Below are 17,247 nucleotides of genomic sequence, written 5' to 3' on the forward strand. Positions count from 1 at the left end.
CCATCGTCGAGGCTACATCTAGTTACGAGTCATTCAATTTTCACAGAAAGAACATCATTAGCATGCTAAATGGACCAAAGTTGGCCTGCGGCCTCTCTCAAAAAAGTATATGCATACAAAATACTTAAGAGAAAGGGCGCAGATTTTTAAACATGGCATTAACATTACACTTACATACCCGTATATATACTACATACATATGTACATATATATGTATATGGGCGAGTATAGTTGAGAGGAACTGGCTTTGCCTGAGAACAGCATAAATTTATGCTTTTTTTTGGAAATTATACGCTTGCTTTGGCGAACAAGGAAAACTTTTTCCTCGCCCATTACAACGAAAACTGTTTAAAAATCATTTATGTAAATTCCCACACGGGCCGCCTTTTTATACATACTTGATTTCGACACAATTTTGAGCATCTGCTTAATTAGGATATTTAAAAAATGTGAATTTACATCACAAAAGATTTCCTGACATAAAAAATGCTGGATCAACATTGAACAACAAATTGATGGCAAATCAAGTGGAACATTTAAATTTGAAATTAGATAAGCATGCCTTGAACGAAGAGAGGGTTTCCTTCCCGTTAACTGCTTTGTTTTCGCTTTGAAGCCATTAAACGGGCCATTAAAACTTTTATTGCATGTCAGTCTGGTGCTGGCCGGAGCATAAAGGTCAAACAGACTTGAGTATACTTGGCATTATTATATTAAGGCTGCTCTTGTACCGATATCCCTTGTTAATGGGGAAAAACCTGAAAAGTAGCTCCTTACATTAGCCCCCCATTTCTGCACTGGCTTATAGTCGTACATATTGCTTCATAGACTTTTATTATAAAGAAAACTCAAATTTGGCTTAAACTTTAATTAAAAGCTTTTCTCTTAGCAGCTTTGAACACGAGCTTAAGCCAGCAAGGACTCTCACTCAGTCAAGACACAAACCATAAAGTTTGATAAAAAGTACAAATGTACGGTATTGCAGACGGATCACTTTGTCTCAATATATTCTGGATGCTCTGATACAGCAATTTTAAAATAATAATAATAAATAGATAATAAAATAACTGTAGGAACAGTCGGCATAACTTTGACAATCATCCCTCTCCATTGTTGTAACGCCATCAGACGACACTGTGCGTTTGATACCAGCGAACGATGGAAAATGAAAATAGTCTTATTTGCTGGCATGTCCGAAATAAAAAAATGATCGGAAACGTTGTGAGTCGCGGCAAGGGTCACGGCTCTACTTTTTGGTTATGCGTGAGCGGAGATCTCTCGACGATCTCTCAATTATGCTCGCCCTTGTCATAGGAAGAAAGAGAGGAAACATGACCGCTAGTTAATTCAATTCTTTATACCCTCTCCACCTAAATTACCTGTATATTAAAATACCAAAATATTTTATCACTTTCTATTTTCCCGCTACTATTTTCCGCTACATGTCTGTCTCTCTCATTCACTTCTCACACTAACTTATAGCTATATCAACCCGACTATGGATGCTGATTAAGAATATATGCATATACTTTGTGGGATGGGAAACACTTTCTTTTTTGTGTTACACAAACATATCCACATCCACCATTAAACTAATACATCCCTTTAATCTAATCTACAATAGTACTTATACTTCATAAAAATTTCAGTTCGTTTTGAATAGGATACAATCAGCTCACTCAGGAGAAAATTCTATAATCTTGAACAAATTACTCAATGTCGATTCGAATGGACGTATCCCAAGCCAGCCATTATGCCAGCCTCCAAAAGCAAATCCCCTTCTTCCACCTTCCAGCGCAGTTCTGTCATGAGTTTCTGTCTGAGTAAAGAAAAGGTCACAACCCATGGTTTTGTTAGCACCCTCTGCGACACGTTCACTGCGGTTTGCAGACTTCAGGCGCTCCTTGAGCTGCCTGAATTGAAGGATAGAACATCCATGTCGTCCATGGAGGGTCTGTGCGATCTATTACAGAAACTTTCCCTGACATCGCCCAGGCCTATTCCACTAGATCACCCAATAGAAGCTAGTGACACTGGGCACACAGGCCAAGAAATGGTCAAGCATCCTAAAGAGATCGTAGGCCAAGGAATAGTCAGGCACTAGCTGGTCAGCTAAGCCGCCGCTATAAATAAATATTATAAAGCTGTTAAACCTGAAACGTTGTCTACAAATCTTGGCAGCTCAAGCAACATCCCAGCAGAATATTTTGAGCACCAGTATGTATGTATGCATGTATCACATAAGATCTCGATAGTTTGGTTTGAGTGACAGCGATTCCATCTATTCTCCTGATCGCAAACCGGTAAGACTTAAATGAACTGACGGCTACTATTCCTCATAATCCATATGCTATGTAATTTACTTCTTGTTTTATTCTGTAAGCTACCATTACACAGTATGAAAATAAATCAATTTTCTTGAAAAAGGGATGCAAATTAAAGAATTTTGATCAGCAAAATAAGTATTGATATTCCGATTAAAGGTGGTGAAACAATGCTAATAGTAATACAATAGCCTTATGACATTATACTGTGCAAACCAACTAATAGATAAAAGAGAGACAGCCTTATGGGAAACTCAAGCAGTGAGAGCGAGAGCGATATACATATGTATGTATGCGTCAGTTTGGCTTTCCATTCAAGATGCGGCAGAAATGGTGGACTATTACACTTTTCAGATTCCAATTTGCTGGCTGGCTGGCCGTGTGTGTTAGAAAACATCATATTGCCACAAATAGTGCCTCAGTTCTTCGACTGACAGCCGGGAGGCGTTTCTGGAGATGGATACGATTTGTCGCAGCAAAATTAGCAAAAGTCTAATGCCATAAGGCAATAAGAAAGTAGGACGACAAACCTACTGGAAAAACCAACCGGCAAGTTTAAATAATGGACATTATAGATATTTCCAAACAGTATAAAGATCAACTCGCAGGACTTTTGTACACTTTTTTTGTTTATTTGCATTCATATAAGTACTTTTTATATACAAGTTTACAATTTGATGTCCATGTCGTCGTTTTGCTTTGATCGATTGATTCGCTAGCTCGGTAAATCGTTTCTCGGTTTAATTCCAAATTTCTTTGTATATATTTATGTACGGTAATTGTATTGTAATTCAGTAATATTCGTTATATTATTGCACTCGGTTTATGTACAGCTCGATTAAACATAAAAATGTTGTTAAGAAAAAAAATGTTTGCCAATGGCCTACAAATTGAAATAAAGATAATGTTGTACATAATTAAATATAATTGTATATAATAATTGCATATAATTCAACATTCTCTTCTCTTACAATTCGTAAATAATTTTCTAATGCTTCTATTTATGTACATACATATCGCCCATATATGCGATTAATAATATTTACAAAAGTTCTTTCGTATCCTTTGATATACTAGAATCATCTACTGTAGCTTCGGTTTGGAAAGCATTTCTTGTACAATTTGGGCAAGAATTGCATTCGTTTTTTGTTTCTCTAGACGATATGTGTACGAAAAAGTATTTCAAGTATTGTATATATATATATATATATATATATAGTATATATAGTATATATGTATATATCTGTATAATGTGTACAAGTATCTGTATATCTATATAGGTAACATATTTTATATATGTATGTATGCATAAGTACACGGGTAAATCTATACTCGTATGATAAATATATGTCGGTATTTCATAATTTGCCTCCTACTTGCAAGTACATATATTGTATCTATATCCTGATCTTGCTACATTCCCATAGTTTACTAAGTTGTTTGCCACTTTTCGTGTTTGTTAGTTAATTGGGTTTTATTTTGTTCTAGCGGCCTGTGAAGGGCATCCACGTGAATCTTCAGTAGACGACTTTAAAGCTTAATATGTTGGGTATACATAAAAGATTTCTATGCGCTCGGATTATGTCATATAAAAAGCCAATAACTGAACAACAGCTTCTAAAAGTTCAACTATAAGTACGAATACGAGTACGAGTATATTTACAAATTGTTCTAATATGCGTACGCCTTAAATTCAATTATTTGTCAATTGATATTTGGTAAGATCAGCCAGATGCTCATACAGCATATCCTCCTGTGGCGTCAGCCCAATCATTATCCAGCCCGATATGGCGGCGATGCTCCTCGTCACCGACAGACTGCTCCACACGCCCCGCACACTGTTGCTCAGCTGTAAGGGAATCGGGGAGATCGATCAGGGATTAGACATCATTATCAGATTATGTTATAAGAAGAACCTACCAACTCCTGTTGGGTCAATGTTATGTTAGCATTGTTATTGAACAGGTACAGCTTTTCATCGATCGAATCGGAGCAGATCGTTAGGATTATTGTCGCAACGTAGATCATTGTGATGATGAGCCAACGGAATGATATAAGTTCACTGGCACTCGAGAAGCTCCAGCGACAAATGTCCATGCTATAAGCGAAAATGGATGGATTCGGGTTACTAAATTGATTGGATAATGATTATAACCGATTAAAAATATACTAATATGAAGTTATTTAGAAAAAACCACGCGATGGATAACAGTCATGTCATCATATCATACAAGAAAAGATAAAAGATATCATATGCTTTGCTGCCACCAAAGAAAATAAGGGAAAGGCTCCACCCGCACTGGAAATTCCATGCTTTGTTTGGCACCTTTGTTGTTTCATGGCCGATCTGAAGGAGGCACACAAATCAAACACTGATAGGTATGACAGTTCAATTGAGAAACTAGAAAGTACTACGAGGAAAAAATTTGGTGCGGCAGTGCAGTGAAGTTCATATAAGAAAGAATGAATGAAGGTGGACGCAAGTTACGATTGGCCTTGCAGCTTCTTTCACTTCGCTTTCACTTCATTTTCACTTCTTTCGCTTCTTAGCTGTATTGAAAAATTATTCGTTGGATGGTGGGCCGCCATGAGGTTGGGCGTACTCTGGCTGACATTTATATTTGTGCACTTCTGTTAATTGAGGAAATTCTCTCGATGTACACCATTTGCCAACTGGGAAAGGTCAAAGCAGAGATTCCGCTGCCAGAGTGCCAGCGCAGATACTTTGCTCGTGGCATCCTCGCACACACACACACACGCACATAAATCAACTGGGGAAAAGCGAAATGTCATGCACAGTTTCACACTTCTGCAAGCCGAAAAGAAAAACAGCGGCAGACAGTTCCGTTCCTGGTCTCGTTTTTCGGGAGAAGGGGCCGGCGAACCCCTGAGCCAGAGCCCAGAGCCCCGGAGAACGGATAGCCCAGAACCCAGAGCCAAAGCTGAAGCTGAAGCCACCAGCTACCCATCCACCCACTCAGACAATCAGCCGGCGCAGCCTTTAAAGGTCAAGAGTGCAGGCAGAGACGTCGGCGTCGACTTTGGCGTCGGTATCGTTGTGTGGGCAGCGACAGTGGCGTGCAAAAAGAGCAAAGTTTAAGGGCATTAAAATATTTTGCGGCTGATGAAAGCGACCACGCAATGAGTGCCATTCAAATTATTTCCATGCCCCACGAAACCAAACAAGTGCCACACACAAATTCAAACTACAATACAGTGCCTTTTTATAGGCACATTTCTAGTATGTACATTAGATGTTACATTCTCAGCGGTCTCGTGGTGCTATGAAACGCACGGTTCAGTCTAGAGTCTAGACCACATTGAGGAGAGGCAAGACGGCTTTCGCTACCCACATCATTTTGATATTCAGCTCAATGGAAGTACTGGCAAGGCCCAACTCTGAGGTCAATGTGTTCTTGAGAACCGACCCCGCCTCGAGTCAAGAGGCTCTCTCCTTCAGCTTTCGGTATATTTTTAGCGAACTTTCTAACGAAGGTTACACGCCGCTCCGCCTCAACTGACTTTTAATCAAGCCAAGGCCGTCGAGGGACTGCTAAGGACAGTCGCTGAATACCTTCGGGATGGGCGAGTGGATTTTCACTCAATGTCTGAGACAGTTTCAAGGAAAACCCCTCTGACAGTGTCAGACATGGAGATACGACGAATGAGATTGTATACGATTGTGTACCTCGGTAAATGTGGGTATAGTCGAAATAATAAAGCTAAAATACCAAATATAGTATGCAAAGCAGAAGGATAATACTCACCGATCGAATACAGAAACCAAACATATGATGGCCAAGCAATAGAAGGTATTCAAATAGATCTCCGCAAATCCCGCATAGTCGCTGATCAGGGCCAAAGCGTCGCTGCTGCTTGTCGCCGATGTTCCTGATCCCGACGATGCTGTTCCACTGGGATCCGTACCACCCGCACTGAGGCCCAAATTTGTGGTGCTAGATCTTGTTGTGGTCATGTCCATCGCTAATGGTGTGGATGTTGTTGATGAGGTTGGCATTGTCTCGCCAGCAAGACTAATGCCATTGATGACCTTTGCCCAATCCATCGGATGGCTGCTCAGCACAAAGAGTAGATGGGCCAATGCTAGACCAGCTAGCAGGCCGTGGCATATATTCGAGAGGAGCAGCCAGATTCGTTGAACTACACAGGCTAGTTGTATACTGCTGGTGATGCCATTGCTGAAATGATAGCAGGATTGGTTATTAAATATCTAACAGAACCCCAACTAGATTCCCAAGCCCCCAACCTCTAAAAATATCCATTCTATCCCATTCTCGGTTCGTCTTGTTTTTCTTAGTCTAACATATTTCCTTTGAAAGTGTAACTAATTTTTCCTGAATAAATATATCATAGGGACCTCCTGCACTTATAGTATCATAATTTTTAAAGGATTTCCCCTATTTTCGGGTATTCACTCACCGATTTAAGTCGGCATCGAGCAGGCAGCGGGTGTCAGCATAGCTGCCACGTCCGCTGGTTGAACCACCACCGCCCCCAGTACTACCACCTCCGCCAAGGCAGTGGCCGCCATGCGAGCGATAGAGACGACCGGCGCCACCCAGCTCGGCAGCCGAGATGCCATTGATGCCGCCCGCAGGACCCCCGCCAGCCGTGCCACCTGGGCCACGTGCGGCAGCTCCCAGGAAGGAGCGCTTGTAGTAGCTGTGCTCCACTGGTCGATACCCGGATGACGTCTGCAGAAACATTTTGTCGATGTGCGCGGGCGCATCGTCCGTGGGTGAGACGACCGGTGTGAATGGGTTGTAGATCTCCTCGCCCTCGGCCGGAGCAATGTCATCAGCCAGCTCCTTTAGTATGGAGGATATCCCCCCCGCCGTGTACAGCTTGCCTGCAGGAAAGGGATGGTTGGGAGAGAGAACGAAAGAAAGATATTGGGGCATTAGTGCGCAGAATCGTAGGGGGAGTGGGTGTTCAGGTGGGTCAGAGCTTTCCTCCTCCTTTCTCGTCGTATGGGATTTTACTGAATGGAATTCTGGCTACTCACTGATTAGCTGTCCCCGCTTGTCCCGCTGCGACTTCGTCTTGCGTTGCACGCGTCGCTCCTCGTAGCTCTGATCGATTTCCAGCTCGCCGGACAGCGAGGCGTCGTGCATGTCGGAGCACTGCTTGAGGTACCGCATCAGGGTCTCGTTGGCCTGGCGGACCACCTCCACTTCCCCGGCAGCTATCAGCTTGCGCTCCCTCCTCCTCCGCGACTCCGACTTGCTACGTTTGCGTCGCGGACTCTTGTCAAAGCTGTTTCGGGAGCGCAGCGATCGCTGGGCGGGACTGGCCTGCGGATCGGACAGTGACTGCTGCTTGCGCGATGTCCCAGGCCCTCCAGCGCCATTTCCGACTGCGGTTGCTCCCGCACTGCTGAGGGCCGAGGGTGTGGGCGAGCTCTGCTTGAGCTCGCGATCCATGTAGCCCAAGATGCCTCGATGAAACGAGGAGTCCGCTTCCAGGGCCTGTGGCTGCGGCGAATGGTTTCGCCTGGACCTGTGATGGCCATGGGTGGCCGGCAGCTGCTGCAGTGTCTCCCTCAGGCTCATGGCGTCTCCGGATGAGTTGCGACTGCCATCGCTCTGCTTCGTTGGCTGCGACGGCAGTGACGGTGGCGGCGCCGGAGAATCCAGATGTTCTGCGGCCCCCAAGGAGGCGCTCTCCTCTTGGGTGGTGTCGTGCGCGGAGGGCGGTGCGTGGCCATTGACCAGCACCACAGTCTGCTGTGAGGTCTGACTGGGGGAGCCTACCATCTCAATGCTATCCGCCGAGCTCTGGGCACTGATGCGACCGGCGCTAGTGGTTCCCCCCGCTCCTGTAGTGCTTCCCTCAGCCGCTGCTCCCATCGAGCTGGAATCGTTCAGAGCCGCTGCACAGTCCTCCATAGTGCTTATCACCTCCTGACCAGCATCTCTCTCCGGGGTTGTTGTGGTAGTGGCAGCTGCCTCGCGCTCCAGTCGACGCTGACGCGCCTCCGTCCGTCGCTGTCGCTGGTGCTGGCGATGCACCTTGGCTGGCTGCTGGCTGGCCTCCATTGCGTCCTATCGCTCTCGCTGTCGCTCTCTGGAGATGGTCTAGGCAAGCTTCATAACAGGTGGATGATGGGCTGAATGCTGGCAACTTTTAGTTCGCTGTTTTCAGATGCAGCTTTTGCACGTTCTTGTTGTTTTGTGATGCCTGCTTTGACCCAAATAATTATGCACTCGGGGCTGCGCCCACAAAACAACCCTAGAACCCCCTAACAACACACTGGCGGACACTTGGCAGCTCGGCTGAGAACTTTGGGCATGTTCTCGAGGCCTTCTCTTGAATATTATTTTTGGTGCAATTGCAACGGCGTTTCCTCGAGGATTTCTCTAGGATATAGCAGCATGAGACACTGAAAAAAAATCTGAAGAAGAACGCGCGCGCCACAGAGGAGAACGTGGCGATGTGGAAGAGTGACAGAGAGCTCTCCACAGGACTCGAACGAACGCGTACTCACAGCGAGATTTGCGATTGATCCGTGTGTAGTGTCCGTCGCCGCAGCTGCTTGACGACTGAAACTAAGCTCCACCAGCAGTGTACGAAATAGCTTTGCCTATTCTATGCTCTTCCTTTCGAATCGTGCTTCGACTTGTCGTTTCTTTTCGATTCGTTTTGGGGGGTTGGCTGGTTGGTTGTTTGTGTCCCGCTTCCTGTAACGTAGTAACGAGCTTCGGCGAAAGCTTTTCTTTCGTACAATGACGTCAACAGTGCGTGTCTGAGCGTCCACCCACACACGAGCACACAAACATGTGTCTGATCCAACTGTTTGCGTGTGTGTGTGTGTGTTTTATTGACAAATTCTATTTTTAGGCATCTATAAAAATGTTTGAGCACAGAATGGGATTTAATTTCTCCGTTTTGCTGTTTAGGGAGTGTGGAGTAGGGAGTAGGGAGTGTAGGGAGCAACACCTTAGCCTAAGCTCCAAAGCAGCTGTGGTTACACTGAGAAAAATCGAGCTCACCTAATTTTGCAAATGTTAAAATAATTGTATAACATGCATGCATATGTACATATTTACATATACAAGCTGGCATCGAATTAATTTCTGCTGCTTAACAAGTGGAAGATTTTCTTTTCAGTGCATTGAAATTGGTTTTTGTGAGTCGCCCCCCCCCCAGCCCTAGAGCCGCATCCTGACGCTGCCGCAGCAGCAGCTGTCCTGTCTTTTTTTGCAAAACTGAATTCGCCCACACTTTTGCACTCTCGCTCTCTCGCCCACTCTCTCGATGACTGGGAATCGATAAATGCGTGGTAGAATGTCAGCTTGGGTCGAACTACTGCGCAGCTTTCGGCTCTGATGACGTCAATGGAAAAAGCTCGCCTCAAACACCACGCCGCAACAACAGCAAATGCCAACCCACCAGCAGCCCCACACCCACCTCAACGAAGCACACAAAAGCCGGCAAAAGCTTGACAGGGGGGCCAGGCGCAGCAAAATTTGATTATCGTAAAGCGTGAGGCCAAGAGAGGCATATGTCAGAGGCATCTTCTGGCGGTGGCAGGGGTGGAGAGGGAGTCGGAGGCTTCTGGCGTTGGTGTTAGCTAATGGCCCTTGAAATGGCAAAAGGCGCTGAGGAATTGGCCAACACCAACATGCTGTGGGCCAACTCCTAGTGCTCTCTCTTTCGACGCGAACAGACAGACAGAAAGTCTCAGAGAGAGAAAGAGAGAGAGAGAGAAAAAAAAAAGAGCAAACGTCATGACCATGACGTCACAATGACGTCAGTGGGCACATTGCCAAAAAATAATCGGCTAAGGAGTGAGGCCAAGGCGGCTTCCAGCAACGTCGAAATGTTCGCAGTCAGGCTGCAAAAACATCTTCAAGTACCGCTCTCAGGTCGATACAGAAAACGGGGCGACACAAGATCTTTAATTAATTATGCTTTATGCCTTGTTTTCTGGTTGACAGAAAGAAACCACAAAGGTCAAAGCTATTCCTTAATTTTATCTGTAATATGATTTTTTTTTTAAAGGTGATTTATGAATGAATTTCTTTGTAAGCTATACGTCCACACAATGAGTGCTACATAGAATGGAGAGCACTCGACAACCCTGTCCATAAATCAGTGGACGTAAACATATATATTTGTACATATGTATGTACAGGATTAACCATGGCAACCTGGAGCTTGTTACATCAATAAAGTCAGTCACAATACAGCCGGTCAACGCAGAGAGTAGAGAACATTCCATTGTTGACTATGCCCCTTCTGGAGGCGCCTGCCGAGTATCTGGAATCCTCGCCAGAGCATTCCCTGCAGGCGGAGCTGCCGCTTCTGTTGGCAGCCCCAGCGGGACCGGCGGCCTTGGTCCAAGTGCGCCTGCCACTGCCCGAGGTGCATCATCATCAACAGCAAGTCCATCAGCAGCCACCACGGAACTATCGACGGCAGTTGGCTCGCCGGAACTCGTTTGATCGAGATGTGGCCATTGCCGAGGAAACGCAGCATTTCCCGGCCTTTGTGCACCTGCTGCCCGTAGTACTGCCCCAGCAGGCCCCAGAGCCGACCCTGGATGAACTCCTGGTAGGTCACGACGAATCAAAGTGCATTTTCGGCAGCAACTGGTAATCCACCATTCCCTTTTAGCGGAGAGTAACCCAGCGAACGGACCTGGAGGCGGTTGAATCGGTGCGTCTCAGAGTGATCTCCTATACGATCAGTCTGTCCCGGCTGTCGCTCTTCTTGCCACGACTCCAAAACCTAGACCTGAGCGGCAGTGTACTGAGCTCTCTACGGGACTTGGGCTACGGGCTGCTTCAGCTGACCCACTTGAATATCAGCAACTGCGGCCTCAACAGCTTCGATGGCACCAGTGGCCTGCCCGCCATCAGGGTCCTCATAGCAGACGGCAATATGATCCAACGGGTGGATCCCCTCGTCGAGCTGGTACAGCTGCGGGTGCTTAGGGCTCGCAACAATCGAATCAGCGAGCTGGGCCTACTCTCGTTCCTGGGCATGTGTCCGCTGCTGATGGAGGTGGAGTTTCTGGGGAATCCTGTCTGTCGCCTGCCCCTCTATCGCGACATGCTCAGTCGCAGCGTGCCCACTTTGCAGCTTCTGGACGGAAACACGCTCAACTCGGCAGCGGTTGTTCCTACCCAAATAGTAGAAAACGATGATGCTCCGTCCTCACTTTCCAGTGAGGCATCCGCAGGGAGCAACGAGTCATCGTCACCGCCTCCGCCATTGGGACGTCCGGCAACGGCTCCAGCTCCTGCACAGATCTCGCTCAATGCCGGCATACGGCGGCAGTTATCAGTGGCATCCACTTCCACTCCGGTGGCTGGCTCGGTTCTGGGTCTAGTGCGGCAACGTCGTCGCAACATGGGCCACGCCTGGGTCAGTTCCTCCAGTGGTTCGTCCTCCGCTTCGTCGTCCATTGCCTCTCGGGCCCCCTCGATGAGCTCTTGCTCTTCCAACAGCAGTCTGGACGTGCAGTCGACCTATGCATTCACTCCACACTCCACAGTGGACTAACTGCTGTTCCCAGTCGTAAATTGCTTAGCTAAATAAAAGTTCAGTTTATTTTACGCGATTCTTGAAGTCTTGTCTACAGATGGGTCAAATGTATTGTGGATCTGGCTCAACAGCTTCTATAAGCTTTTCGTTCTCTCTGCTCGAAAATCTAATGGGGAGTGAGCGCGAAAAAAAACCGAAATTTTCGGATATGTCAAAGTAAAAATTAGGATACCGATGGAACCCAATAATAAAAAATCAAATGCCCATGATTTTAAATTAGTTTCTGCCAGTTTCGATAAAGGATAAGGATAAGGATAAGGATGGTATGTTACTTGGTTGTATATATTTGTTCACCTAGATTGTCCGCAAATTAAAATTATACTCAATAAGTGCACTTTATTGGAGAACTCTGTAAAACGGCACAACATCTGATGTCTAGCAATTTGTGTGCGAAAGTTAATGGTGCAGTTAACAAGATCGTATTAAATATATTCATATATAACCTTCCCTATTCGGTATAGGTATATTGAAAGAGCGCAGCCGATGGCGATCGAACGGGAACCAACTGATTCTGGCCGTCTGGATTGCGAAAGACGATGTAATCACGGCCGTTAATCAGTCGTCGTACCCCGCCATCGGTCGATGGATCGTTGCCGAGAAGAACCCCGTTGCCCTGGCCCATGGCACGTCTCCAGCGATGGCGAGGATCTGCAGCCCCAGCAGCATTGCCATGGCCCCCGTTGAAAATGCTCTGATAGGGCGGTGGAGGAGTGACATTCTGGCCCAGGGTGGAGGTTCCCAGCAACTGCTTTTGTCCACTATCCAGGCGCTGCCAGCCCCGCAACCAGCGCGATGGTTTTATGGACTGGCCATTGGGAGTGCGTCCGATGCCATGGCGAGCCCACTTATTGGCCTCGTGGCGACTATTCACGTACCGGAAGATGAGCTCAGTGCTGAAAACAGCCAGAGATGTGGCGAATCCGGCCAGCATTATGTAGTAGGTCATCATCAGGTCGCCATTCCTCAGCTGCCGCTCAGTGCCGCCCAGGTCCTGGGGACATATCTCGGCGCTGGGCAAATCTTTGGCCGACAAATGCTTCACAATACCCGATTCCACCAGATTGAGTAGTCTGGAAATATTAGATTGCTACAATCGGTGGTACATGGTCTGGCTATATCCTACTCACTCCGGATCAAAAAGCTGGCTCAAATTCGAGCCAATGGGATAGGCAAAGGTCCGCTTCTTCTTGAGGAACGGCTCCCTGGCCATGGCAAAGGGACAGTGGATCTTTTCATCGCTGTAGCTGATTGTCTTACGATACAGATAGTCCTGATACAGCATTATATTGATCGCCGGACGATCCCGAACAAACACATATCCATTCCTCTCCACATAATTTTGGAGATTGTACGTGTCGTTCGTCTCATCAGAGAAAACCGCATAGTTGTTCTGTATCATCCGATTCAGCATGGACAGCGATTCGTTAGTCTGCAAGGAAAAAGGTATATCGTATATGGAATATGGAAAATGGCCTAGCACGTATTTGATCCAATCAATTACCGTTCGTATGGCATACTCAACGCCACCACCCCGCATCGAGACAAAGTGCTTGTTCTTCACCAAGATATCGTTGACCGTGTTGTACGGCAGCGTGAACTTGGAGAGGGTAAGGAAAGCCGTCAGGTTGGCCGTATAGAAGGACGTCAGTATCGTGATGAATATCCACCAGGTGGCGAAGAGCAGCCGGGTCGAGTCTGCAATGCTTTTTAATGAATTTAATGAAACGACAAACGTGACCCAGGCATGCAATCTCCAGTCCCCATTAGGTCGAAGCGATTCATATCGGTCTTCACCTGCACTTTGGCCTAATTGCAGCTAAACTGAACAGCCAAACACTCACCGGCAATGGGCGACAGGGTGCTGCCCTGTTTCATTAGCGCTCCATATACGAACCAAGCGCAATGGCCCAACGAGTAGGGATGTTGAACTCCGTCGCCCGTCAGGCGATTCCTCAGAATGATCAGCACATAGATGATGGGTCCTACGGCCAGCAAAGATACTAGAATCAGTATCCAGACCCAAAACTCAAACGGTGCCAGCAGGCCAGAACCACTGGCCGATTCCCTGGGCCGCTGCATCACCATTATCCATTCGCCCTCGTCCAAGGTAGTTGTTGAATAGGAAACGAAGGTTCTTTGGTCCGAAAGGGAGGGAATGAAGGCAGCTGCCAGATCCACAAGCTGAGGAAGGAATGGGGGTCAAGTGTATCAAGGTGAATCCCTGCCAGATACTCACACTGTTGTTGACCATCTCGATCAGACTGCGATCAAAGTCGGTGGGCGAACCGATAATATTGTCCTGCGGCACGAATACCTCATATGTAAAGTTGAACTTCTTCTTGAGGAAATCGATGATCTGAAAAGAGACCCCGTGACCGATGCGCGTGCCATTCTCCAGTACCTCCGTATAGCTCAGCGGATAGTCCTCGAGGGTGGCGATGCGCAGGTGCTTGCCTTTGATCCAGTCACGCATCTCGCGTAGCCTGAGCTTCTTGTTAATTATCGTATCCAAGGTCTCCACGGGCGTGTCGTTGTCCAGGCCGACATCAGAGGCATCAATATCAATGGGCATTTCGGTGGACATGCTCATGTTGCCATCACCGCTCAGCTGGATCAAATTCGCTGGCAGGGATTCGTTCAGAGCCGGACAGGCAACGCACAGGGCTGCTGCCACGAGCAGCTCGATTCCTGTGGCCATCGATGCGAGATGCGAGAAGCGATGGAGATGGAGATGGTGATGGAAATTTCCTGGTGCTGTTCGTTGCTTTTCTAGTTTCCCAGCTTTTTGCGCTTCCTGGGCATGCTGTTCGGCTACAGTTGCGTTCGTCCCGACGCCGTGGACCTCACTGAAATGGAGAGTGCTTCGCTGTGGGCACCGTGAATTACAATGTTCTGTCACGAGCAGTGGATTGGTATGTAAATATAGCCCTAGCCGGTGCATGCATCGGCATCGACCCACAGCAAATACAATTAACAATAATGACAAGTGCAAACATGACAGTCAGCAGTAACCACTCAACCTCCACCGCCCCTATACATTGTATGCAGATTATAAGTTTTGATTAGGCCTCCTTCCGTCCTTCCTTCCTACCTTCCGCTCATTGCTCGCGGAAGGAGTCATGTGGGCATTCCCAGGGGTCCCATATTGACACGAATCAAGCTAATGAGCATGAGCCAGCCAACGCCACCAGCTTAAGAAAATATTGTGTGTGGAAATATAGTTCAAGTCCAGCCAAAATGGGTTATGGATTATATAGCCATTGTCTAAGTCCACTTACGTGTTCAAGGACATGTTAAGGTACTTCTTGTCCCCAATCGACTGGCTCGAATCGATTTTCTAGATTCCATAGAATACAAAATCAATGCATTATTCAATGGCCATCTACAAATTATAATCTATCTATACACCACATTGTATAATATGTATATGTAATTTTCTTAGGAGATTATCGCAGAAAGTGGGTACAAATCCATTCAGACCTCTCGCAGGGACATTTGTTCAATTTTATTCCTAGAGTATAGTGTACCAGAGCCAAATTACAGTTTCCAATCATTTTATTGTCGATGCTTTGATAAGAACTATCAACTATTAACCAAAGCGACCATTACCGTCCGACATTTCGCTGCTGTCGCCCGTTCCCAGGGCATTTTTACTGCATTTGCAGTCTTCGCCGTCGTCGACGCGTCCCTTCCCAGAGGTTAGAATACGCACGCCCTCGGCGAATTTTGGGAAGCCGGACATGGTCTCTTTTATGGTGGTCATCATCACAGGCAGATACATGAAGAAGTCTTTGAAGTGGCCAACAACCGTGTGATAATCCACCGATCTTCCACCGCCAGAGTGTTGGTAATTTCCATCCGAATCGATCTCATTCCCCCCAATGGAAGATGTATAAGGTAGGGCACTGCATTGCTGCAAAACTGTTAGAAAGAAGTTCATAAATATAAATTTCTATTCTTTTTTATATTCATAATGTACTGAACCTTACCCAACACGAAGGCGATTGCAGCTGCTTGATATCGTTGCTTGTCGTCGTCTCTCATGGCGAAGAATTTTCCGCAAATGTGCAACTCCGAGAAAACGACATCGTCATTTATAACATTTTGGTCTGCGCGGTAAGCAGAAAATTTCAAGAACTTTTTGTCAACTGATTTTCATTTCGCTTCGGGCTTCTCTCGGTTCGCGCTGAGGTTCGCACAACAACAAAAATATTCAAAGAAAAAAAACTTGGCATAACCAATGTTATTGCTGAAGAAAAGAAATCTCAGATTGAAATTGAAGAAAAGCGAGGCGACACCAGAATTCTCATTCGATTAACAATGTAATATGGATATTTTGGTTAATTTTAAGTCAAATTTAGGTTTTCCGCACCCAGGAAAATATTATATTGAAAGATTATCCATCGAAATTTTTTAAGAACATATAGCAATATCCGATTAATAAGGATTAACTAATTTGTATTAATAAAAATTGTATTATTAAAATACCATAAGAAACACTTTTTGAATTAATTCAGTTACGTGTTCTTCGCAGTGAATGGCTCTTTGCTATTCTCTATCGATATTTACTTATCGATACTTAGTTAAGCCCAAACCCTACAGGTGGCGCCCCCACGCAATTGGCGCCAAAGCAAATATTTTTAAATTTTTGAATGAGCTAATTTTCTGTTTCTTGGACTCGATCAAACGCATATCAATTGCAAAGATTCGTGCTGAAAATAGAAACAATGTCCGGATTCCAGGTGAATCACGGCTTGACAGTGGCGTTCATTAAAATGGGTCACCAGGCCCCGCATTTAATTGATACAATTTGAATTGGATCTCATCGAGAACAGCTGAAATTGAATTTATGGAAATGCAACCGCAGCTATACTGTATAGTTAATTAGTAAAGCCTGTACAAATACTATACAAATTTAGATAGATAACGTAGAACTTGAGAAACTAGCCGGCCATGTCTCGCTGCATCTATAGGCAAAAACGTACAGAATCTCATGTGGAGAACCAAAGTTGGGGCACAAAAATGTGCGAATTGAATGCCATACTAAACCGCAGCACATGCACACACGCCCCCCGCCCCCCCGACTCAAGTTCAAAGTCAATGACAATGCAACTGCTTGACCTTTAGCTCATCATCACCCTCTGCTACTGCATGTCTCTCATTTTCTCTCTCACGCTCTATCCCCATTTTAGCAGTAATTATTGTTATTGCTTTTCGGCACTTCCCAGCGAAACCGTTGAACGGTACGGATGGGTTAATAGGGACGGCGCAGGGGGCAATTCGCGCGCAAAAACACGTACAGAATTGAGAAATTTCAACGTTTAATAAACAGCAGTCAGCGCCGACACCG

The 17,247-nt window shown here is 46.0% G+C and overlaps 4 protein-coding genes across 4 annotated transcripts; 1 reads left to right on the plus strand and 3 right to left on the minus strand.

Annotated features, from left to right (window-relative positions):
- Window positions 1-2,935: 2,935 nt before the first annotated feature.
- On the minus strand, window positions 2,936-8,902 carry LOC4812887 (uncharacterized). Its single transcript, XM_001353495.4, has 5 exons — window positions 7,351-8,902; window positions 6,765-7,194; window positions 6,092-6,523; window positions 4,245-4,422; window positions 2,936-4,173 (listed from the first exon to the last, which is right to left on the minus strand). The coding sequence occupies exons 1-5, from the start codon at window positions 8,381-8,383 to the stop codon at window positions 4,018-4,020; spliced, it is 2,229 nt and encodes a 742-aa protein (XP_001353531.4). The 5' UTR covers window positions 8,384-8,902; the 3' UTR covers window positions 2,936-4,017.
- Window positions 8,903-10,486: 1,584 nt separating this feature from the next.
- Window positions 10,487-12,051, plus strand: LOC4812888 (uncharacterized). The gene is made up of 2 exons (XM_001353496.4): window positions 10,487-10,901; window positions 10,965-12,051. Exons 1-2 carry the CDS (start codon window positions 10,578-10,580, stop codon window positions 11,853-11,855), a joined length of 1,215 nt encoding a protein of 404 aa, XP_001353532.2. The 5' UTR covers window positions 10,487-10,577; the 3' UTR covers window positions 11,856-12,051.
- Window positions 12,052-12,213: 162 nt separating this feature from the next.
- Ir76b (Ionotropic receptor 76b) lies at window positions 12,214-14,794 on the minus strand. The gene is made up of 5 exons (XM_001353497.4): window positions 14,134-14,794; window positions 13,739-14,078; window positions 13,399-13,592; window positions 13,025-13,326; window positions 12,214-12,967 (listed from the first exon to the last, which is right to left on the minus strand). The coding sequence occupies exons 1-5, from the start codon at window positions 14,593-14,595 to the stop codon at window positions 12,346-12,348; spliced, it is 1,920 nt and encodes a 639-aa protein (XP_001353533.1). The 5' UTR covers window positions 14,596-14,794; the 3' UTR covers window positions 12,214-12,345.
- A 640-nt stretch (window positions 14,795-15,434) lies between these two features.
- LOC4812959 (uncharacterized) lies at window positions 15,435-16,031 on the minus strand. The gene is made up of 2 exons (XM_001353498.3): window positions 15,887-16,031; window positions 15,435-15,818 (listed from the first exon to the last, which is right to left on the minus strand). Exons 1-2 carry the CDS (start codon window positions 15,939-15,941, stop codon window positions 15,487-15,489), a joined length of 387 nt encoding a protein of 128 aa, XP_001353534.2. The 5' UTR covers window positions 15,942-16,031; the 3' UTR covers window positions 15,435-15,486.
- Window positions 16,032-17,247: the final 1,216 nt, after the last annotated feature.

Source organism: Drosophila pseudoobscura, chromosome X (assembly GCF_009870125.1).
Source record: "Drosophila pseudoobscura strain MV-25-SWS-2005 chromosome X, UCI_Dpse_MV25, whole genome shotgun sequence".
Lineage (NCBI taxonomy): Eukaryota > Metazoa > Arthropoda > Insecta > Diptera > Drosophilidae > Drosophila > Drosophila pseudoobscura.